At 35.6% G+C, this 16951-nt stretch overlaps 1 protein-coding gene and 1 pseudogene across 3 annotated transcripts; one reads left to right on the plus strand and one right to left on the minus strand.

The window, feature by feature from the left end:
- Positions 1-3951: 3951 nt before the first annotated feature.
- Positions 3952-4947, minus strand: LOC111798138 (putative carbohydrate esterase At4g34215 pseudogene; annotated as a pseudogene).
- A 1462-nt stretch (positions 4948-6409) lies between these two features.
- LOC111798137 (P-loop nucleoside triphosphate hydrolases superfamily protein with CH (Calponin Homology) domain-containing protein) lies at positions 6410-15139 on the plus strand. 3 transcript variants are annotated; one of them, XR_015421771.1, is made up of 20 exons: positions 6410-6742; positions 6969-7126; positions 7218-7364; positions 7444-7690; positions 7879-7970; positions 8052-8123; positions 8569-8667; positions 9297-9374; positions 9747-9828; positions 10006-10101; positions 10205-10378; positions 10455-10561; positions 10784-10957; positions 11260-11426; positions 11631-11881; positions 12395-12558; positions 13400-14061; positions 14224-14411; positions 14489-14689; positions 14727-15138. XR_015421771.1 is itself a non-coding variant. In XM_087125787.1 (19 exons), the coding sequence occupies exons 1-19, from the start codon at positions 6670-6672 to the stop codon at positions 14572-14574; spliced, it is 3114 nt and encodes a 1037-aa protein (XP_086981913.1). In that variant the 5' UTR covers positions 6410-6669; the 3' UTR covers positions 14575-15139. The 3 variants fall into 3 exon arrangements, 2 of the variants coding, with proteins under 2 accessions (XP_086981913.1, XP_086981912.1); XM_087125787.1 differs by having other exon boundaries at positions 9300-9374; positions 14489-15139; XM_087125786.1 differs by having other exon boundaries at positions 14489-15138.
- Positions 15140-16951: the final 1812 nt, after the last annotated feature.

The following is a 16951-nucleotide window of genomic DNA, read 5'->3' on the forward strand; positions in this document are numbered from 1 at the left end:
ACGCACACCCAACAGCTCCGGCAGCTTCGCACGCGTACACAATGCGGGTCGGCTCGCATGTGTACGAAATCGGCTCGGTTCCGTCAATTTCCGCAGCTCGACTTGACGGCTTAGTTGGCCGGCTCGGCAACTAGGCTTAGCGGCAAGGTATCACTATAATATATCGATTCCAAGGTTTTTGGCCCTTCCGAAGCCGTTTCTGCCCTTAGTTTTACCATCTGAGGTAATTATGGCTCCTAAACGTTAAAGACAGCTTAGGTCGGGGGTTTATTTTGATAAATAGCATGAAGTTTAGCTAGGGTACCTTATGAAAGGTTCTAAATTCTTATGTGGTTATCATAGGCGTATTTAACCGCTGGGACTAGCTCGTTGTGAGTGACTTCAACCAAGACCATCGAGGTAAGTGACCTTACGATTGGAGTTAGCTTACTACGTGTTGTATGATGGTGCGTGCCCTGTGGCCCCTGCATGCACCATATTTATGTGATATGATTATGTGATGTATAGATGGTGTTGACGGTAGATTGTGTATGTTATGTGATGTATGAACTTGTGTTGACTGTTGACTGTTTATGTTATGTGAAGTCATGAATGAGATGTTTGTATTATATGCCATGAATATGTTGATCGATGCCATAGATACACGTAGAATTATCGAGTCATGTCATGAGATGTTTATGCAACTGGAATGTTTATGTAATATGTCATGTAATGTAAGTCATGTGAGATGCCATGTGATGCAAGAAACGTAAATGTCATGTTAGATATGTTAAGGGACCTCATGCATACATGTATGTCACGTGCATCGGGATTCTTCCCCTTTATGTTACGAAAGAATGAAATACGATATTTATGTTCGCCATGATATCATGCAGGCCCTTTTCTGTCTCGTGGTGTCCGGCGACGTATAACACGTTGTGCCCGACCAAGCCAGGCCCAGGGGGTATGTATATGAGCCCGCCTGGTGGGTCCATGTACACGTACATGGGCCATGTGTGAAGGAGTACCACACATCCAACCCTACCCGGAATAGAAAAGCGCCCAAGGCTATGAAAAGTTTATGAAAAGTTAGGTCCCGCTCATATGTTGCATGTGTTTGCATTCCTAACCCCAACAGTGGGGTGACTTAATGAGTATTTCATAAAATACTCAAGCCACTTGCTACCTACATTTTTCAGGTAAAGGCAAGGCGCCAATGTACGGTTGACGGCGGAGCTGAGGACACCATGGAGGTTGGAGATGGGATGTTTTAGGAGTTTACTTTTATTAGACTGTTTTAAGTTATAGCATTGAGTATTGTTTTATTTAGATTTATTTTGAATTCAGTATTGAAGGTTTATTTTTGAGTTTAGGTTTTGTTTTGGATTCATGAATCTTCATGAAAGACTCTTCCAAAGTTATTTATGATGAGCTTCCGCTTAAAGAGATATGTCTGCATGGGTGACGTCACTGATTAGGTTAAAGAAAATTAGGGGCGTTACAAATATGGTTAGTAGTATGATTTTAGAAAAGAAAATTCTGAAAAGTTTCTGGCCTGAAGTAGTCAACTGGACTTTGGATGTACTGAATCAAAGTCAAACATTGGCTATTAAAAAAACAAAACTCCAGAATGAGCTTCGAGTGGAGTCAAACCTTCAGTTGAGCATTTTAGAGTTTTTGGATGTATCTCTCATGTTCATGTGCCTGACAGTAGAAGAACTAAGTTGGATGATAAGAGTTTGAGTTGTGTTTTGCTAGGAGTTAGTGAAAAGTCAAAGGCTTACTGACTCTATGATCCAACTTCACAAAGGATCATAATAAGTAGGGATGTTGTATCCGAGGAAGATAAGAGTTGTGACTGGGATAAGACCTATGAAGAATCCATTATGTGTGATCTGGAATGGGGTGATCAAGAGGAGGCAGCAGATGTTTGTGATGAAAATGAAGAAGCGAGCGAATCTAATATAGAAGTTGCAAAGGAAAATATTTTCTCTGACTCTTTGGCTGAAGCAAGCTCTCCTAGCTCGAATATGAGGAAGAATAGGAGACCACGAGTCTGGATGAGAGACTATGCAACAGGAGAAAATCTTTCTGAAGAAGATAATGAAGCTCACTTGACCATGTCTATCACTACTGATCTTGTAAACTTTGAAGACGCATTGAAGAGTGAGAAATGGAGGCAAGCTATAGATCTGGAAATAGAAGAAATAAATAGAATTGACACATGGGAATTGATAGAGTTACCTGAGGGCGGAAAGAAGGTTGGAGTAAAATGGATTTATAAGACGAAATTCAATGAAAATGGAGAAGTCGACAAATATAAGACTAGGCTTGTAGCCAAGGGGTATACTCAAGAGCATGGGGTAGACTATACTTAAGTATTTGCACCAGTTGCGTGCATGGAGACAATTCGTTTGGTGGTAGAACTTGCAGCTCAAAGAGGCTGGTCCATCTATCAGCTGGACGTGAAATCTGCATTTCTAAATGGTGATTTGAATGAAGAGATCTTTGTGGAGCAACCTTATGGATATGTGCGAAAGGGTCATCAGCAGAAGGTTTACAAGTTAAAGAAGGCACTATATGGGCTTAAGCAAGCTCCACGTGCTTGGTATAGCCGTATAGAAGCCTATTTTACGAAGGAATGTTTTGAGAAATGTGACTATGAGCATACTTTTTTCTTCGAGAGAGGAAAAGAATCCAAAGTATTAATTGTAAGTCTCTATGTTGATGATCTCTGGAAATGATGAATTAATGTTTACCGAGTTTAAAAATTTCATTGACATGACAGATCTTGGTAAGATGAGGTATTTTCTTAGCTTTGAAGTCTTACAAAAATCTAATGATATTTTTATAAGTTAGAAGAAGTATGCTTTGGAGATGCTGAAATAGTTTGGAATGGACAAAAGTAATTCTGTTCATAATCCTATTGTCCCTGGATGCAAACTTATGATAGATGAAGATGGAATAAACGTGGACAAAACTTATCTCACAACTCGACCTGGCATAATGTTTGTAGCGAGTCTAATTAGTAGATATATGGAGAATCCCACGAGCTTCATTTACCCACAACAAAATACATTATTTGAAGGAAACGCTCGGAATTTTCTATATTTTGTTGCATACACAGTGATTATGTTGGAATTTGGATGAGAGAAAGAGTACTTCAGGCTATGTGGAGCAGTATTATGGTCATCAAAGAAACAACCAATAGTAAGTCTATCTTCCACATAGGCAGAATTCATAGCTGCAGCTTCATGTGCATGCCACGCAGTATGGTTAAAAGGGTGTTGGAAAAGCTGTCAGAATCAAGACAAGTCAACTATTATTCACTATGATAGTAGCTCTGCTATCAAGCTTTCAAAGAACCCAGTAATGCACGGTCAGAGTTGGTGCATTGTGGCACATAGGACCCGTTAGCTGATGTGATGACTAAACCACTAAATATTGAATACTTTCTTGAAGACATAGATATAAACAGAGTACTATTTGTATTCAGTTGAAGGGAGGAATTGTTAGGTTTGATTTAGATTTGATGTGATTTAGTTATTTGAATTAGATCTGATTTACATTCACATTTAGTTATTTGAATTAGATTAGATTTACATTTCCTTGTTTTTCATTCGAATAGGAGGAGAATTTTCTCTCGATTCTTCTTATATTTCTAGTTCTCTCTCTATTCTTAATATTCTCTTGTCTATTTTCTTTACCCAAGTTGCTACATTGTCTCGTTGGTAGTTCTACCGACGCAGACTACTAACATCCTCTCGTTACATTGTCTCGTTGGTAGCTCTAGGTTACCATTTTGATTTTAAACTTTTGTTTTTTGGGTCAATAAGAAACAAAATTTGATTATATTTTTTATTATTTAAATAAAGAAAACACTTCTACCTAATATTAAATATGTTAAGGTTCAAATAGACGTGATTTAAATGTTTTTATTGAGATAGAATAATAGATCGAGCAATCGAGATTAGAGAATGACACATAATAAGATCATAGTAAATGACCATAATGGGCGAGATATGTGTCTGCCAACCATTTACCCAAAACAATCTCTGTTTCCGTATTAAAATGACCATGATCCCACGAAAAGCCTTCAAATGTGGTCAAGTTTATAGGCAACTCCCAAGAGTCGATAGTAATGATGTCTGGAAGCTCTTTTTGGACGACATCTTCAGCTGCTCTCACTGCCGGCAAGTTATGAGTATCGTGCTTCATAAAAAAGTCATACATGGATATCTTAACAATAATGACCGGTAAAAATCTAGGTTTTATATCATTGCGGATGTCGGTGATGAACTTCTTTAAGTTGTCTTTGTATCTTTGAGCGGTGTCATTCATAGCCGCATCGCTTTCTCCTTGATACCAAAACAAAGCACGCACAACTCCACCTTCTTTTTCTGATGTTTTAATTCGTTCAATAAAATTTTGGTAAAAAGTTGCACTAGGATTGCTAGGGTTTTTTATCCATTGTTCAATTAAAGTGCCACCTCTAGCACAAGGAACTAAACCCACGGTGCCTGCCTTTTGTCCAGCTTTTTCTTTGAACTGGTGAGCAAACGGTATCCCCGGACCAATCCCTGGAGTGTGACTAATGTCAATCCCCAAATGGAGAGGTTCATGTGCTATCTCCCATTGGCGCTCAGGGTTCAACCGTAGGATGGATGGGTCGGATTGACACTCCAATGGGACCTTTCCATCCCACACAAGTTTCCCGTTTTGAATTTTCTCTACCCCACCTCGACCAGCCATGTTGCTCTGACCGGCAAGGATGAATATGTTGGTGGGAGAAGTAGCCCCTGAAAGGGAAGGGCTAAACAATATCATACACAACAAGATTGATAGTTTTAGCAAAACCATTTTGACCCCTTGTGTCTGTCTAAAAGAATTGATAACTTTTTGTGTCTATTTGCACAGACACAACTACTCTCCCGTTCAAATTCTTATCACTCTTCTATTTTATAATTGATCTATACCTCTTCATTCCTTCGTTAGTGATCCTCACATTTTATACTTAATTTTGATTCTATTTTTAGTATTATTTAAGTTTCAAAATCAATTTCAATCCGTCAATATTTGTGGATCGAGAGTATTTTTAGCTTGGATCATATCTAATTTGTCTAATATATCTATATATAGAAGTATAAAAATAAAACTTCAACCTGTGCACGTGACTAATATGGAAGTATTGCATCCATTATTTTGTTGAATCATGATTTTTACTGTGGGACCTCATTCATGCGATATTATTCTAACTTCTTTCTTTTGTGTCAGTTTTTAGTAGTGTGAATGTGTACTAGTCCATAGTCGGCCTAGAAGTACGTTAACTAGCCAACGTAGTGGATCCATGTGCACGTGTGTAATCCATGTGTAGAAAAGTACAACTCAATACTCATCCTATGTTTGATATTTTTCAAGTAAATGCAAGAACAGAGGCCGTAGAGTAATGCTAATGATAGATAGTTTTTGGTATTTCTATTATAGTAATTTATCGAAATTGATATATAGTTATGTAGAGTACTAGAGCTTAGCATTTTAGTTACCACTGAATTCCTCTCGAACATACACCGTCGTCTATTTATCTTCTATCGACTACCAATTTTCGAAAATGATAAAACACATTCAAAGTTGCCGTTTCTTGAATTCTCACTGTTCTTGGACCTTAATTGAAAATGGATCTTTCTAACGTCTTGTCTTCTAACTTTTTAGAAGTAATTACACATCTAAATGCTCAGATAAATGGGAAAACGACATTCTTGAATCCATAAATCATACCTTCGATTCTTTTAAGGCTCTCAATAAAATCCTAAAAGTGTGAACCATCGGGACTCGAGTGTTACACCTATGTAGATCTATTGTGAAACAAGGATGCCATAATTAAACTCATAATCTAGTTCAACACGATAGAGTGATAGAGATATTCATAAATATCCTGATCACGATCGTCAAATTCCAAATTTAGCAGTGGGCATAAACACGCTCTCACGTAACGGGTTAAAACAAACCATATTTGTTAGTAGTGGGCTTGAGCAGCTAGAAATGATATCAGATCTAGATATTGGGCGGTGTGCCAGCGAAAACGTTGACCCCCAAGAGAGTAAATTGTGAGATCTCATATTGTCGGTTTGAGAGATGAATGAAACATTCCTTAAAAGGATGTGGAAACCTTTCCTTATTAGGAGCGTTTTAAAATCGTGAGACTAACGACAATACGTAATGAAATAAAGCAGATAATATCTATTAGCGGTGAGATTAAGTTCTTACATAGATTATCTAAGAACCCTAAAAAAATCCAATTTTTCAAATTTATTCAATAAAATGGGGGGTAAAAAAGTAATTTGGCATGCAAGGCTTTTTCTTGCTCACGTGGCAGGTAAAAAGAAAACTTTATATTTCAAATTTGAAACTTCTTGGGCCCATTTTTTAAAATTCCCTCAAAAGGACTGTGCACCAACGGCTTGATTTCTCATATTAGGGTTCATCTCCAGAACTGAATCTCTTCCTTTTACAGTCTCTCCGGCGATTACGACTGTGCCATTTTCCGACTACCTCGTGGCGGTTCTTTGTTTATATGATTCGGAAGACGACTCATCAATTACGGCCTCAAGAACCATACGTCCTAGGACAGTAGAACTGCATTGCTTATTCATATTCAGTTTGATAGAATAGAAGTAAGAAGGTTGCGTTTCAATGGATTATTCTTCAATAAATGGACTCCATAGTTTTAGTTTGACTCTCGCATCAAGAAGAGCTGAAGAAGCTGGTTGGTTTTCTTTTTCTTCCGTTCTGGAATCTTGTTGATCTATTCATTATTCATTTGTTCCTATTTCCCCCCTCCTTTATGCTACTTGTGAAGTAAGTAATCTCAGGTTACCAATCTTGTCCTAGTCTGATCTTGATTCCTGTGTTTTTCTAGATTTCTGATAGATGTGGTGGTTTGTATTTGAGAATCCATTGGGTAATTGAAGTCTAATTGTTTAATTTTACAGCTTGGAGGCGGTATGAAGCTGTTAGGTGGCTTGAAAGCTTTGTTGGCCCACTCGGCCTGCCTACTCAGCCATCAGAGATGGAGTTTATTTCTTGCTTGAGAAATGGCCTTGTCTTGTGTAATGCAATTAACAAGATTCAACCAGGATCAGTGCCCAAGGTTTTGTAATTGTTATTGATTTTCTTTTTCAAACTTGTGTGGCCAACTTCATTTTCGGACCATCACTTATATTCTTGTGAATAAATTGAAGGTGGTGGATAACCCATGCCCTTTACAATCACTTACGTGGGAGTGTCAGCCATTGCCTGCCTATCAATACTTTGAGAACGTTCGGAACTTTTTGGTTGCTGCAAGAGACCTAAATCTGCCTGCTTTTGAAGCTTCAGATTTAGAAAGGGTATTTTTCTTCAATTTGAATGTATGTGAGCTTTTCTATTATATGTTACTGAGTCCTGAAACCATGACTTTTCCCTTAGGATACATTTGAGGCAAAGGTAGTGGATTGTGTTTTGGCTTTGAAATCTCTTCATGAGTCCAAACATATGAGTAATGAAAATGGATTTCACAAACACGTGAAATCATCTCCTCTGGTTTTACATTCTGCTAAGAAGACGCTTCCAAGACCTTTGTCCACAATTTCATTGGGCTCTTGTAGACGCTTGGATATGTCTGCGATGAGTGAGAAACGACTTCCTGTTGGAAGCGAAAATGCAGGACTTGAAGGTTTGAGAAGCCCTTCCTTCAATTTATGCTTGTATTGTAGCACATTCATTCTAAGTCGACTAGAAGATGCATGTGAAGATGATATGAGATATAATTGAAAGTCAGCCTTTTCGATTATACGTTACTCTATCATGATTGAGCACTGGTTTTATCATACTCTAACACTGTGTTTTCTGTGACTTGTCTAGAACTAATTGTCAAGTCACTCGTTGATTGCCTGGTTCAAGAAAAGGAAAATTTTGATGGGGACCTTCTTGTTTCTCTAAGAAATGGAGATAAGGTTGATTAAAAGTTTATTACTAATTTTAGGGTTAGTTTTTACTTGTTTTCTTTCTTTTATGACTTCCTAGCTTATATACAGGATCCAGTTAGGTTATTCCAAAAGGTTGTATCAATTTGTTCAGACAAATCGCTTCAAGAAAGCTTTTCAGAGGTCAGTCTTTTAGATTGAGAAAATGTCTTACACTTTTACTTATTTTTTCTAGAAACCCATTTAATTGTTCCTAATATTATAAAAGTAAAAGTTGACCAGTTGGAATGTGAGACTCACTGTGAATTTTGATGAATGAAAGGGACATCCATCCATCCATCCACCTAGTATTGTTGTATACTACTACATTAATCCAGTATCCTTATTATTAAGAATGATGCACATGATCCTGATCGTATGACACTAAATTTCATCTAGTTATAGAAGATTTATGTTATACAATCATTTTCTTTATTTGCTTTCCAACCAGAAAGCTCAACTGCAAGTCTTTTGAAAATTGGATCTTGTTCATTTGAATATCTCTTTTTCCTTTGTCAAGTATAATTTCAGTAAAATTCTATCATAACTGAAAAGTATCTACCTTTTTTTTTTTTTTTTTTTCCAAAAGTTTGATACAGGTTTAAAAGATGAATTAAAAGAAAGAAGCAGCTTCCTAGCTCGTTCAGATATAGTTTTAGATGACATTACGACCCTTGACAATTCACAGGTATGCATATTTTGTTTGTTTTGCTTTTCTTGAACTATATTGTTTTCTTTCTTCAAATGTAAATAATTCTTTAAGATTTGGGTAAAGAGTCTATTTGGTTGCTTAATTTCAAAATTGACAATTGAATACCTAAACCCATCAAATGATGGAAAACTGGGTTAGTGCATATTTGATAACATAAATAAGGGAGAAATCACTTTATACCCCTAAACTTTGTGGGTTGGATCGATTAAAGCTCTACATAAATAATTGTATCAATTCATAGTTCAAATGGATAGGTTATTATATTCTCGATCATAAAGTCAGTTCCCGCTCGAACTGTCTTTAATAAGTGAATTTATTGTACTAGTTAAAGCTCTTAATTTTCATAAGTGAATTAATTTAACCTTTGTCGCATTAGTTATTGAGTTAGTTGGTTAGTTACCTTTTAATTCAGGTAGTTAGTTTTGTAATAGCTAGACATTTTGTGTACACACAACGTATTTATATTACCTCATACTAATCAATATGCATGCTGATTTAATACTCACAATGTTAATACTAATATAACTAGTTTAGATTGATATACCGAATATAATTTATTTTCAACTTCATCAAATATGCTAACGTCAGCTTATGCATATTCCTAGAAGCGATGCAAAGCTTGCTACAAAAAGAAAAGCTGCAATCACGGCGAACTATTTTATACTCAAGAGAAGGAACTTTTGGTAATTTCTTGTCGTTCTCATCTAATCTGTATGCATTGTTTTTTGGATGTTAACTGGTTTTGTCAGAAGCATGGAAATAGTGGAGAGGCCTGAATTTTTGGTAAATTGTGTTGAAAATGGATGACTTGAATATGTTTTTTCATTGTTTAAATATTGCCCTTCAAATATAAATTTTTTTAATATGATTTTGAAAATGCGTTTATATTTGTTCTGTTTAGTTGGACTGTAGTCTTTTAGCTTTTTTATTGCTTCAATTCTTAAGTACGAGGGTTCCATTTGAAACTCCAGATGATGCATAAATGAAATAGAGACATCACAAGTATGTGCCTCTATGAAGCTGGATTGTTATATAATATCTTCTTTATCATACAGGATCTCAAAGCTCTTCTATCTAAAACAAAGTTGGAATTTTATGACTTGCAGTCTCAGTTACAAAGAGACTTGAAGGACCTAGGTAATTTCGCAATTAGAACAACATTTTTCCTTTATTTGAATTAGGGAAGGCACTTTAAGTGCCTAAAGTTATATTTTTCATGAACCTATTGTCAGTATTTGTCTCCTTTTTCCTCATACTTTCTTTCAGGGCTTGACTTTGTTGATAATTCTCAAGTCGTTTCTTTTTGGGTTTCAGAAAATCAAGTGCAAGAGCTATCAAATGCTGCTCTTGGTTATCATAATGTGGTTCAGGAGAATAGGAGCCTGTATAACATGGTCCAAGATTTAAAGGGTTAGTATGCCTAATGATACAGACGTACAAACAAATCTTTTGACAACCAATTTGATCAGAGATCCTCAAATAATCAAAATGTTCTTATCTTTATTTTATTTAGGCAATATTCGAGTTTACTGCAGAATAAGGCCCTCGTTCAATTGTTCATCAAAAGATGTGATAGAATTTATTGGGGAGGATGGTTCATTAATGCTATTGGATCCATTAAAACCCAAAAAATACGGAAGAAAGGTTTTTCGGTTTAATCGTGTATTTGGCCCAGCTGCAAAGCAAGGTATATCATTTATGGTAGTTTATAATGTTACTTCTACTCGTTTGCTGACAAGTGCTTCTTTATTTATGTTGTTCAGATGATGTCTTTAAGGATATTCAACCATTAATTAGATCTGTGATGGACGGTTACAATGTATGCGTATTTGCCTATGGTCAAACTGGATCAGGAAAAACGCACACCATGGTAAGAAGATATCCACGTTTGCAGATTTCGTCTCATTCCAAGCATTTCCCTTTGTAAATAACTAATGCTTCGTAACAAAGAATGAAGTATCTTAAAAGAAAGTAATTGCAGAAGTCAAACCCATCCCAATAGAAAAAAAAGAAATACAATATGCAATTAGTTTACTAATGATTATGCATTCCTTGATTAGTTCTCCCTCCTAAATGTATTATATCTTGACAGAATGGTCCATCTGGTGGAGCTGACAAAGACTTTGGAATCAATTATCTAGCTCTTAATGATCTATTTCAGATCCAGAATGTAAGGAAGGACATAGATTATGAAATCAATGTCCAAATGGTTGAAATTTACAATGAACAAGTACGAGACCTTCTTGTTGCAGAATCATCAATTACCAAATATCCTTGCCCTACTTTCTATTTTATTTTATTTTTGTCAAAATTCTGATTTGCCTAGATTCTATTTCTTTAAAAAGCAGATTTCTCGTTAGCTGTCCTTATATATGATTTTGTATCTTTTCTTTACATTTGATTCGTCACTATGAAATACCTTTGTTCTCGTGAAAATAAAACTACCTAATACCTCTGCCTGCCGTTTATTTTATTGTGAAAACTTCTCTAATCTATGGGCTCAGGTTAACTTTTAGATTTTTTTTGTGAATATTCTTTATGTTTGACTTTATATCTTTAACTAATTATAAATTAGAGATTCGAAGCTGTACTAGTGACACTGGATTGAGCCTTCCAGATGCAACCCGACATTCTGTCAAATCAACTGCTGATGTTCTCAATCTAATAAAACTTGGAGAGTTGAATCGTGCAGTGAGTTTCACTTCTATGAACAATCAAAGTAGCCGTTCACACAGGTCAACTATTATTGTGGCATGCTCACCCTTCTCTATTGTAATATTCAGTATATGTTGCTCTTGTTTAGTCATAGCTTATTTCATATCCTGACAATTTAATATAGCTAGATTTTTTTGCATTATTGTAGTTAAATGATATGTTAGCTTGTTATCTAAATAAATCATGATTGGGATGTGTGACGATGTTTTTTCATGTGTGTGCAGTATTTTGACTGTTTATGTTCATGGAAAGGACAATTCTGGGAGCTCCATTCGCAGCTGCCTACATTTGGTAGATCTTGCAGGAAGCGAAAGGATCGACAAATCTGAGGTGACGGGAGATAGGCTTAAGGAGGCGCAGTATATTAATAAGTCTCTCTCTTGTTTAGGAGATGTGATCATGGCTTTAGCCCAAAAGAATTCTCATATTCCTTACAGAAATAGTAAACTCACACTTCTCTTGCAGGATTCTCTAGGTACAGTAATTGCTCTGATTGCCACTTTCTTTTACGGTTTTTTCTTTAATATTATAAAGTGATGGAGGTTGCCTTCGGTCTTCTAGTTATGATTAATATCAAGTGACATTGGATTAGATAGAGTAATATTGCATTTGTTCCATGTTGGAGAGAATTGATAACAAGTGGGGATTAACATAAAAGTGCATTTGGAAATATGACATTTGGTCCTTAAAATTTTATAGTCATAAATAATATAAATATGCTTTCGGAAAGTACTATCGAATGCCTTATACACTATACTGTTTCTGCCCAATCAAGTACTTCAAAAATACTTTTAAATGTGTACAACCAAACATCAAACATACTACTAAATTTATCTTTTTTCTAAAGTGCTTTATTAGTGTTTCAAGCCTACCATTTCTAATGGTTTCCATTACGTTCTAAATTAACTTTTTCCATTGAGAAGTTTCTGTATGATGATCCTTTGATCTAATATATTGACAAAGATTCTCTTGGAAATTTACTCTGTAGGTGGACATGCCAAAACAGTAATGTTTGCACATGTAAGTCCAGAAGAAGATTCTTTCAGTGAAACTTTAAGCACTTTGAAATTTGCTCAAAATGTTTCGACTGTTGAACTTGGTTCTGCTTGCTTGAACAAGGAAAGCAGTGAAGTCGTGCAACTGAAGGCTCAGGTAATCTTCAATGCAACTAACTCCCACAATGTACACTTACTCTAATCTAATGCCTTTTATTATTTGTTACATCATTTTAATTGTGTTTAAATTTTCCATCCCTAGTACTTCAATTCTCTCATGGTTGGATTATTTGTACGCGAATTCTCTTTGTTAAATTTTATCTTTTATTTTTACTTTTTATGCGTTATTTGGTTCCTGTACCAGTAATGTATTTTACCATCCTACTAAATGGTATTATTGCAAGATATTGACATAGTGCTTATATTGTCTATTTAGATGTTGGCTGTCATGTTACTTTTAGTCGACGAGGGACTAAAAGAAATGATTTACTCCAAATACTGTATCCATGTAAAATTAATGCAGCCACGGGGTCGATCTTGTTCGGTACCAAATTTAAACATCATTAAAATAGTGGGAATAGAACAAACCATGGAAGTCTCTCATACTGTTATTGAGTGTAAATGATAAACTATGTGCTGCTACGTGGTTATCTTATACATTAACAAAATTTAATATGGATATCAAATTAAAGTTTAGGGATGAAATATAACTTTTAAAATTGCAAGGACAAAATTCATAGACCATAATGTTTCAGTGATGAGATGGATAATTTTCATCAAAGGTTTGGTTATATATTTGAATTTTTGTTCATCAAGTGACCACCTACAAGGATGTGTGAAAGTGTTGTTTGATATTACTTTCCGCATATTTTGATTCTTTCTGAAAATTCTATTATGTAGAAGTGCAATTAGGGCAATGGCCGCTGTTATGTATGTCTTTGCCCATTGTATGTTGTTAAATCCCTGTGATGAGATTATTTCTTCTTATCACTATACAGGTTGAGAATCTTAAGAAAGCTCTGGCTAATAATGAAGTTGAATGGGCCTCAAATAAGTCAAAGGCACCTAGATCACCAAGACAAGTAGCTGAGAGAACTCCTCCACGCCCTCGAAGGTTGAGCATTGAAAATTGCAGCAGTGCTAAGACCGAGTTACTGTCCAAAGAAGCGATGGGAAAGGGCTCAAAGACGCCCTCTATACGCACCAGAAGATCAAGTTTGGAGGGTCCAAAATGTATTAACAACGATGGTTTACTGACGAAGCTAGTAGAAGATGGAAGTAAGAATCAGGCTCTGACATTCCAGAAATGTAGCATAGTTCAAAACTCAGTACCTATCTCTAGAGTTTCTCATAGCAACAGTAATGGCACCGTTGCATTGGAGATGAACCATAAGGCTCCTGCTCGAAGTCCTCAAGGTGCTAGTTATATGAAGCGTACGATCGACACTAAAGGTACTCGAATCCCTAGCCTTCAGCTGCCAAAGACTCCTGAACCACCAAAGCATGTTAGAAATGACATCCAGAATCAAATGCAAAGCGATGCAATGTTTCCCACCGACGCCCAGACACCCAATCTGAATAGTACAGCAAGTGGAAAAGGGTCTCGAATAAGAAGATCCATGAGGACCATTGGGAAGCTGATTAATGGCTCTGAGAAAAGGCAGGTTCTATCTAAATTATGTTATAATTTGGCGCTTTACACAATGCATGCTAGGCCAACCTTGAGGCAATCGTCAATTTCAGCTGTGTTACTAAAAGGAGAAGAGTAATGTTTGTTTATAGATATGAATTTTTTAACTAACTCTTCCCAGCAATGTTGCAGGAACCGACAGAATGTGACAGAATTGCATACCCCAATGCAAGCTAAATCTACTTGTAATATTAATCTTGACATATCACCATTGACAACTAATTCAAGGATGCAAAGGAGGCAATCACTAACTGGCATCCAAATGACAGGGTCGAACACGTCTCGAAGATCATCCCTTGGAGGAAAACCAACCGACTCAAGTTAGTAAAACTCGATTTGTTAAAACTGGACTCTGAGGCTCTGAGCTTAATGTTGAGCTTGATGTTGTGTTCTGCAGATGTTCAAAAAGTATTAGACACTAGAAATGCGAGGACCCCTCCTCCGATCCGTCAGTCGACCCAGGTAACCAAGCGGTGGCTGTAATCGTGTATAGAGCGGATGCTGGGGGAAGAGCGTGATTCAAATTTGAGCAGAGAAGTGACTGGAGGTAATTTTTGTAGTATAGAGCTTTAAATTTAAAGCCTGATGTTGACTGATTTTTAGGTTAGAACAAAAAAGTGATCAACGTAGAACAATTTACTTTGACTGTCCATTTTTAGGTGGGGATGAACTCTCTTAGTTCTTTCCATCATAGAATTGGTGTTTATTTCTTCTTTGTATAGCTAGAGATTTAGTTTTTCATGTAATCATATAGTGTGTGTAGGCTTGCCTTGCCTCTCTGCTGTCCAAGAGAACTTACTGTAATTCTTCACAGCTTGATGAAAACTAAATTACCAGCTTGGGCCAAATGGATTTCAATGGAAAACCCATTTTTTGTGCATAAGAAGAAAAAAAGATAAAAGTTGGAGCTCAAGCTTGAAAAAATCGAACTTGAGTAGTTGAACTGGTCGGTTCTATGACTCATTGAACATTGATTCCACCCCCTTCGGGGTCCAGCGTTTTTGCTGGCACTCGTTCCTTTCTCCAATCGATATGGAACCGCCACCAAATCCACCCCCTTTGAGGCCCAGCGTCTTTACTAGCACACGGCCTCGTGTTTACCCCCCCTTCAGGGAACAGTGGGAAGGCTAGCACATCGTCCGGTGTCTGGCTCTAATACCATTTGTAATGGTCCAGGTTCACCGCTAGTATATATTGTCCTCTTTAGGCTTTTCCGTTCGGGCTTCCCCTCACAGCTTTAATCAATATCTTTATAAATATCTATATAACATTAGAAGAAAAAAAACTTGTATTAATCATGGTATAAAGATAGTGTTGATAAGAAGATTGATAATTTAGACTATCTTTTTGTAAAATAGTAGTAAAAAAAATGACTCGAACACGAGGTCAAAGCTTGTCAAAAGTTCTTGAAAAAAAGATTCGGAAGAAATAAAAATAAAAAATAAAAAAAGTTTCAATAGAATTCTCTAAAGAGAGAGTTTCATTATCCGGTAAAAGTGTGAGATGAGTACACAAAGCCTTGCTTTAAAAACTAAACCGCTAGAAAATATTTATTAAATAATATATTTGAATATCTAATATATCGGATTTTTATTCAAATCATACTTAAATATCTCACTTCTCATTTAAATTTTAAATATTTTTTTATTTAATATATTAATCTACATTAATTATTTTAATATTTAAGGTATCAAATAAAATAAATATATTTTTCTCTTTTAATACATCTAATATATATTAATTTGAATTCTTCACATTAATATATATATATATATTATATAAATTTGAATTCTTCACATTAATATATATATATTATTCTTCCTTTATATTTAATAATTTAAATATTTGATTTTTTTTTTAATTAAATTAAACTCTTTAGTATTACTGAGCAAACAAGCCTTATGAAGATACAAATTAAAAGCGATTCAAATTTAATTAATTACGCTCTTTAATTAATCAATTTCTATTAATTAACTATAGGTCATTCCACTGTAAATCTAGAGTTGCACTTATGTACGGTAGGACAAATCATATCCATTGATATAATCATTACAAGCAAGTCAATCCGTTCATCATTACAATTGGGCCAAAAGTCTGTTTTACCACTGTAATTCCATTTTTTTTATTTAAGTACACTAATTCTATAATTAACAATTTGTTTATGATCCAGTCATAAACCAAGTCCCTTCCATACAAATAAGAGGATGAAGCCCTATTGTTCAAGTCCTCCAATTGGAATCAGTATTTAAGAGAACAACTCATCTATTTTCCTTATATGGAAATGAGGGAATTCCATCTCATGATATTATGTCCCCTCTGGTCAAGTCCCCAACATGGCAGATATATTGAATCCGCTGTAAGGATCATTCTCACCCATGCAAATTAAAAGATAAGCTCTCAGAGGAAAGAGTTCATAACTCACTCAGGATTAAGATCGAGTCGTATATGATCATCATGTGAAATATTAATCTTCTCAATTAACGGATTTACAAGGAGAGATAAAAATTTCTTGGTCCAATCTTATACAAACTCATTGTATAGGATACCTCCACTCACATGTATCCACAAACGATTTGGATCAAATCTTTTGTAACGATTACAAAGTAGATCGTATCAATAGTGTTACCAGGATTAGACATCCAAACTTATCTATATACTATACACCCTTTAAGTTATTACTTGAACACGATTCTCTTATATGTCAACCATATACGGTTCAATATTACATTAATAATCTTGAACTTTCATATAATGGATAATTGATTAAGAGGCCGAAGGGCATAAATCTCAACACAATAGTGTCTTGCCCAAGAGTAGCACAAAGCTTGAGTATTTTAAGAAATACTAAGTAAGTGACCCC

Source organism: Cucurbita pepo, chromosome 7 (assembly GCF_057944985.1).
Source record: "Cucurbita pepo subsp. pepo isolate OVF chromosome 7, ASM5794498v1, whole genome shotgun sequence".
Taxonomy (NCBI): domain Eukaryota; kingdom Viridiplantae; phylum Streptophyta; class Magnoliopsida; order Cucurbitales; family Cucurbitaceae; genus Cucurbita; species Cucurbita pepo.

Bases quoted from the DNA above. Each gene is read 5' to 3' on its own strand.
- LOC111798137 (XM_087125786.1), top strand. From the start codon at position 6,670: ATGGATTATTCTTCAATAAATGGACTCCATAGTTTTAGTTTGACTCTC. The intron at 10,958-11,259 runs AAATATCCTTGC...TTAACTAATTAT, and splicing joins TTGCAGAATCATCAATTACC to AAATTAGAGATTCGAAGCTG. The intron at 14,062-14,223 runs GCAGGTTCTATC...GCAATGTTGCAG, and splicing joins ATTAATGGCTCTGAGAAAAG to GAACCGACAGAATGTGACAG.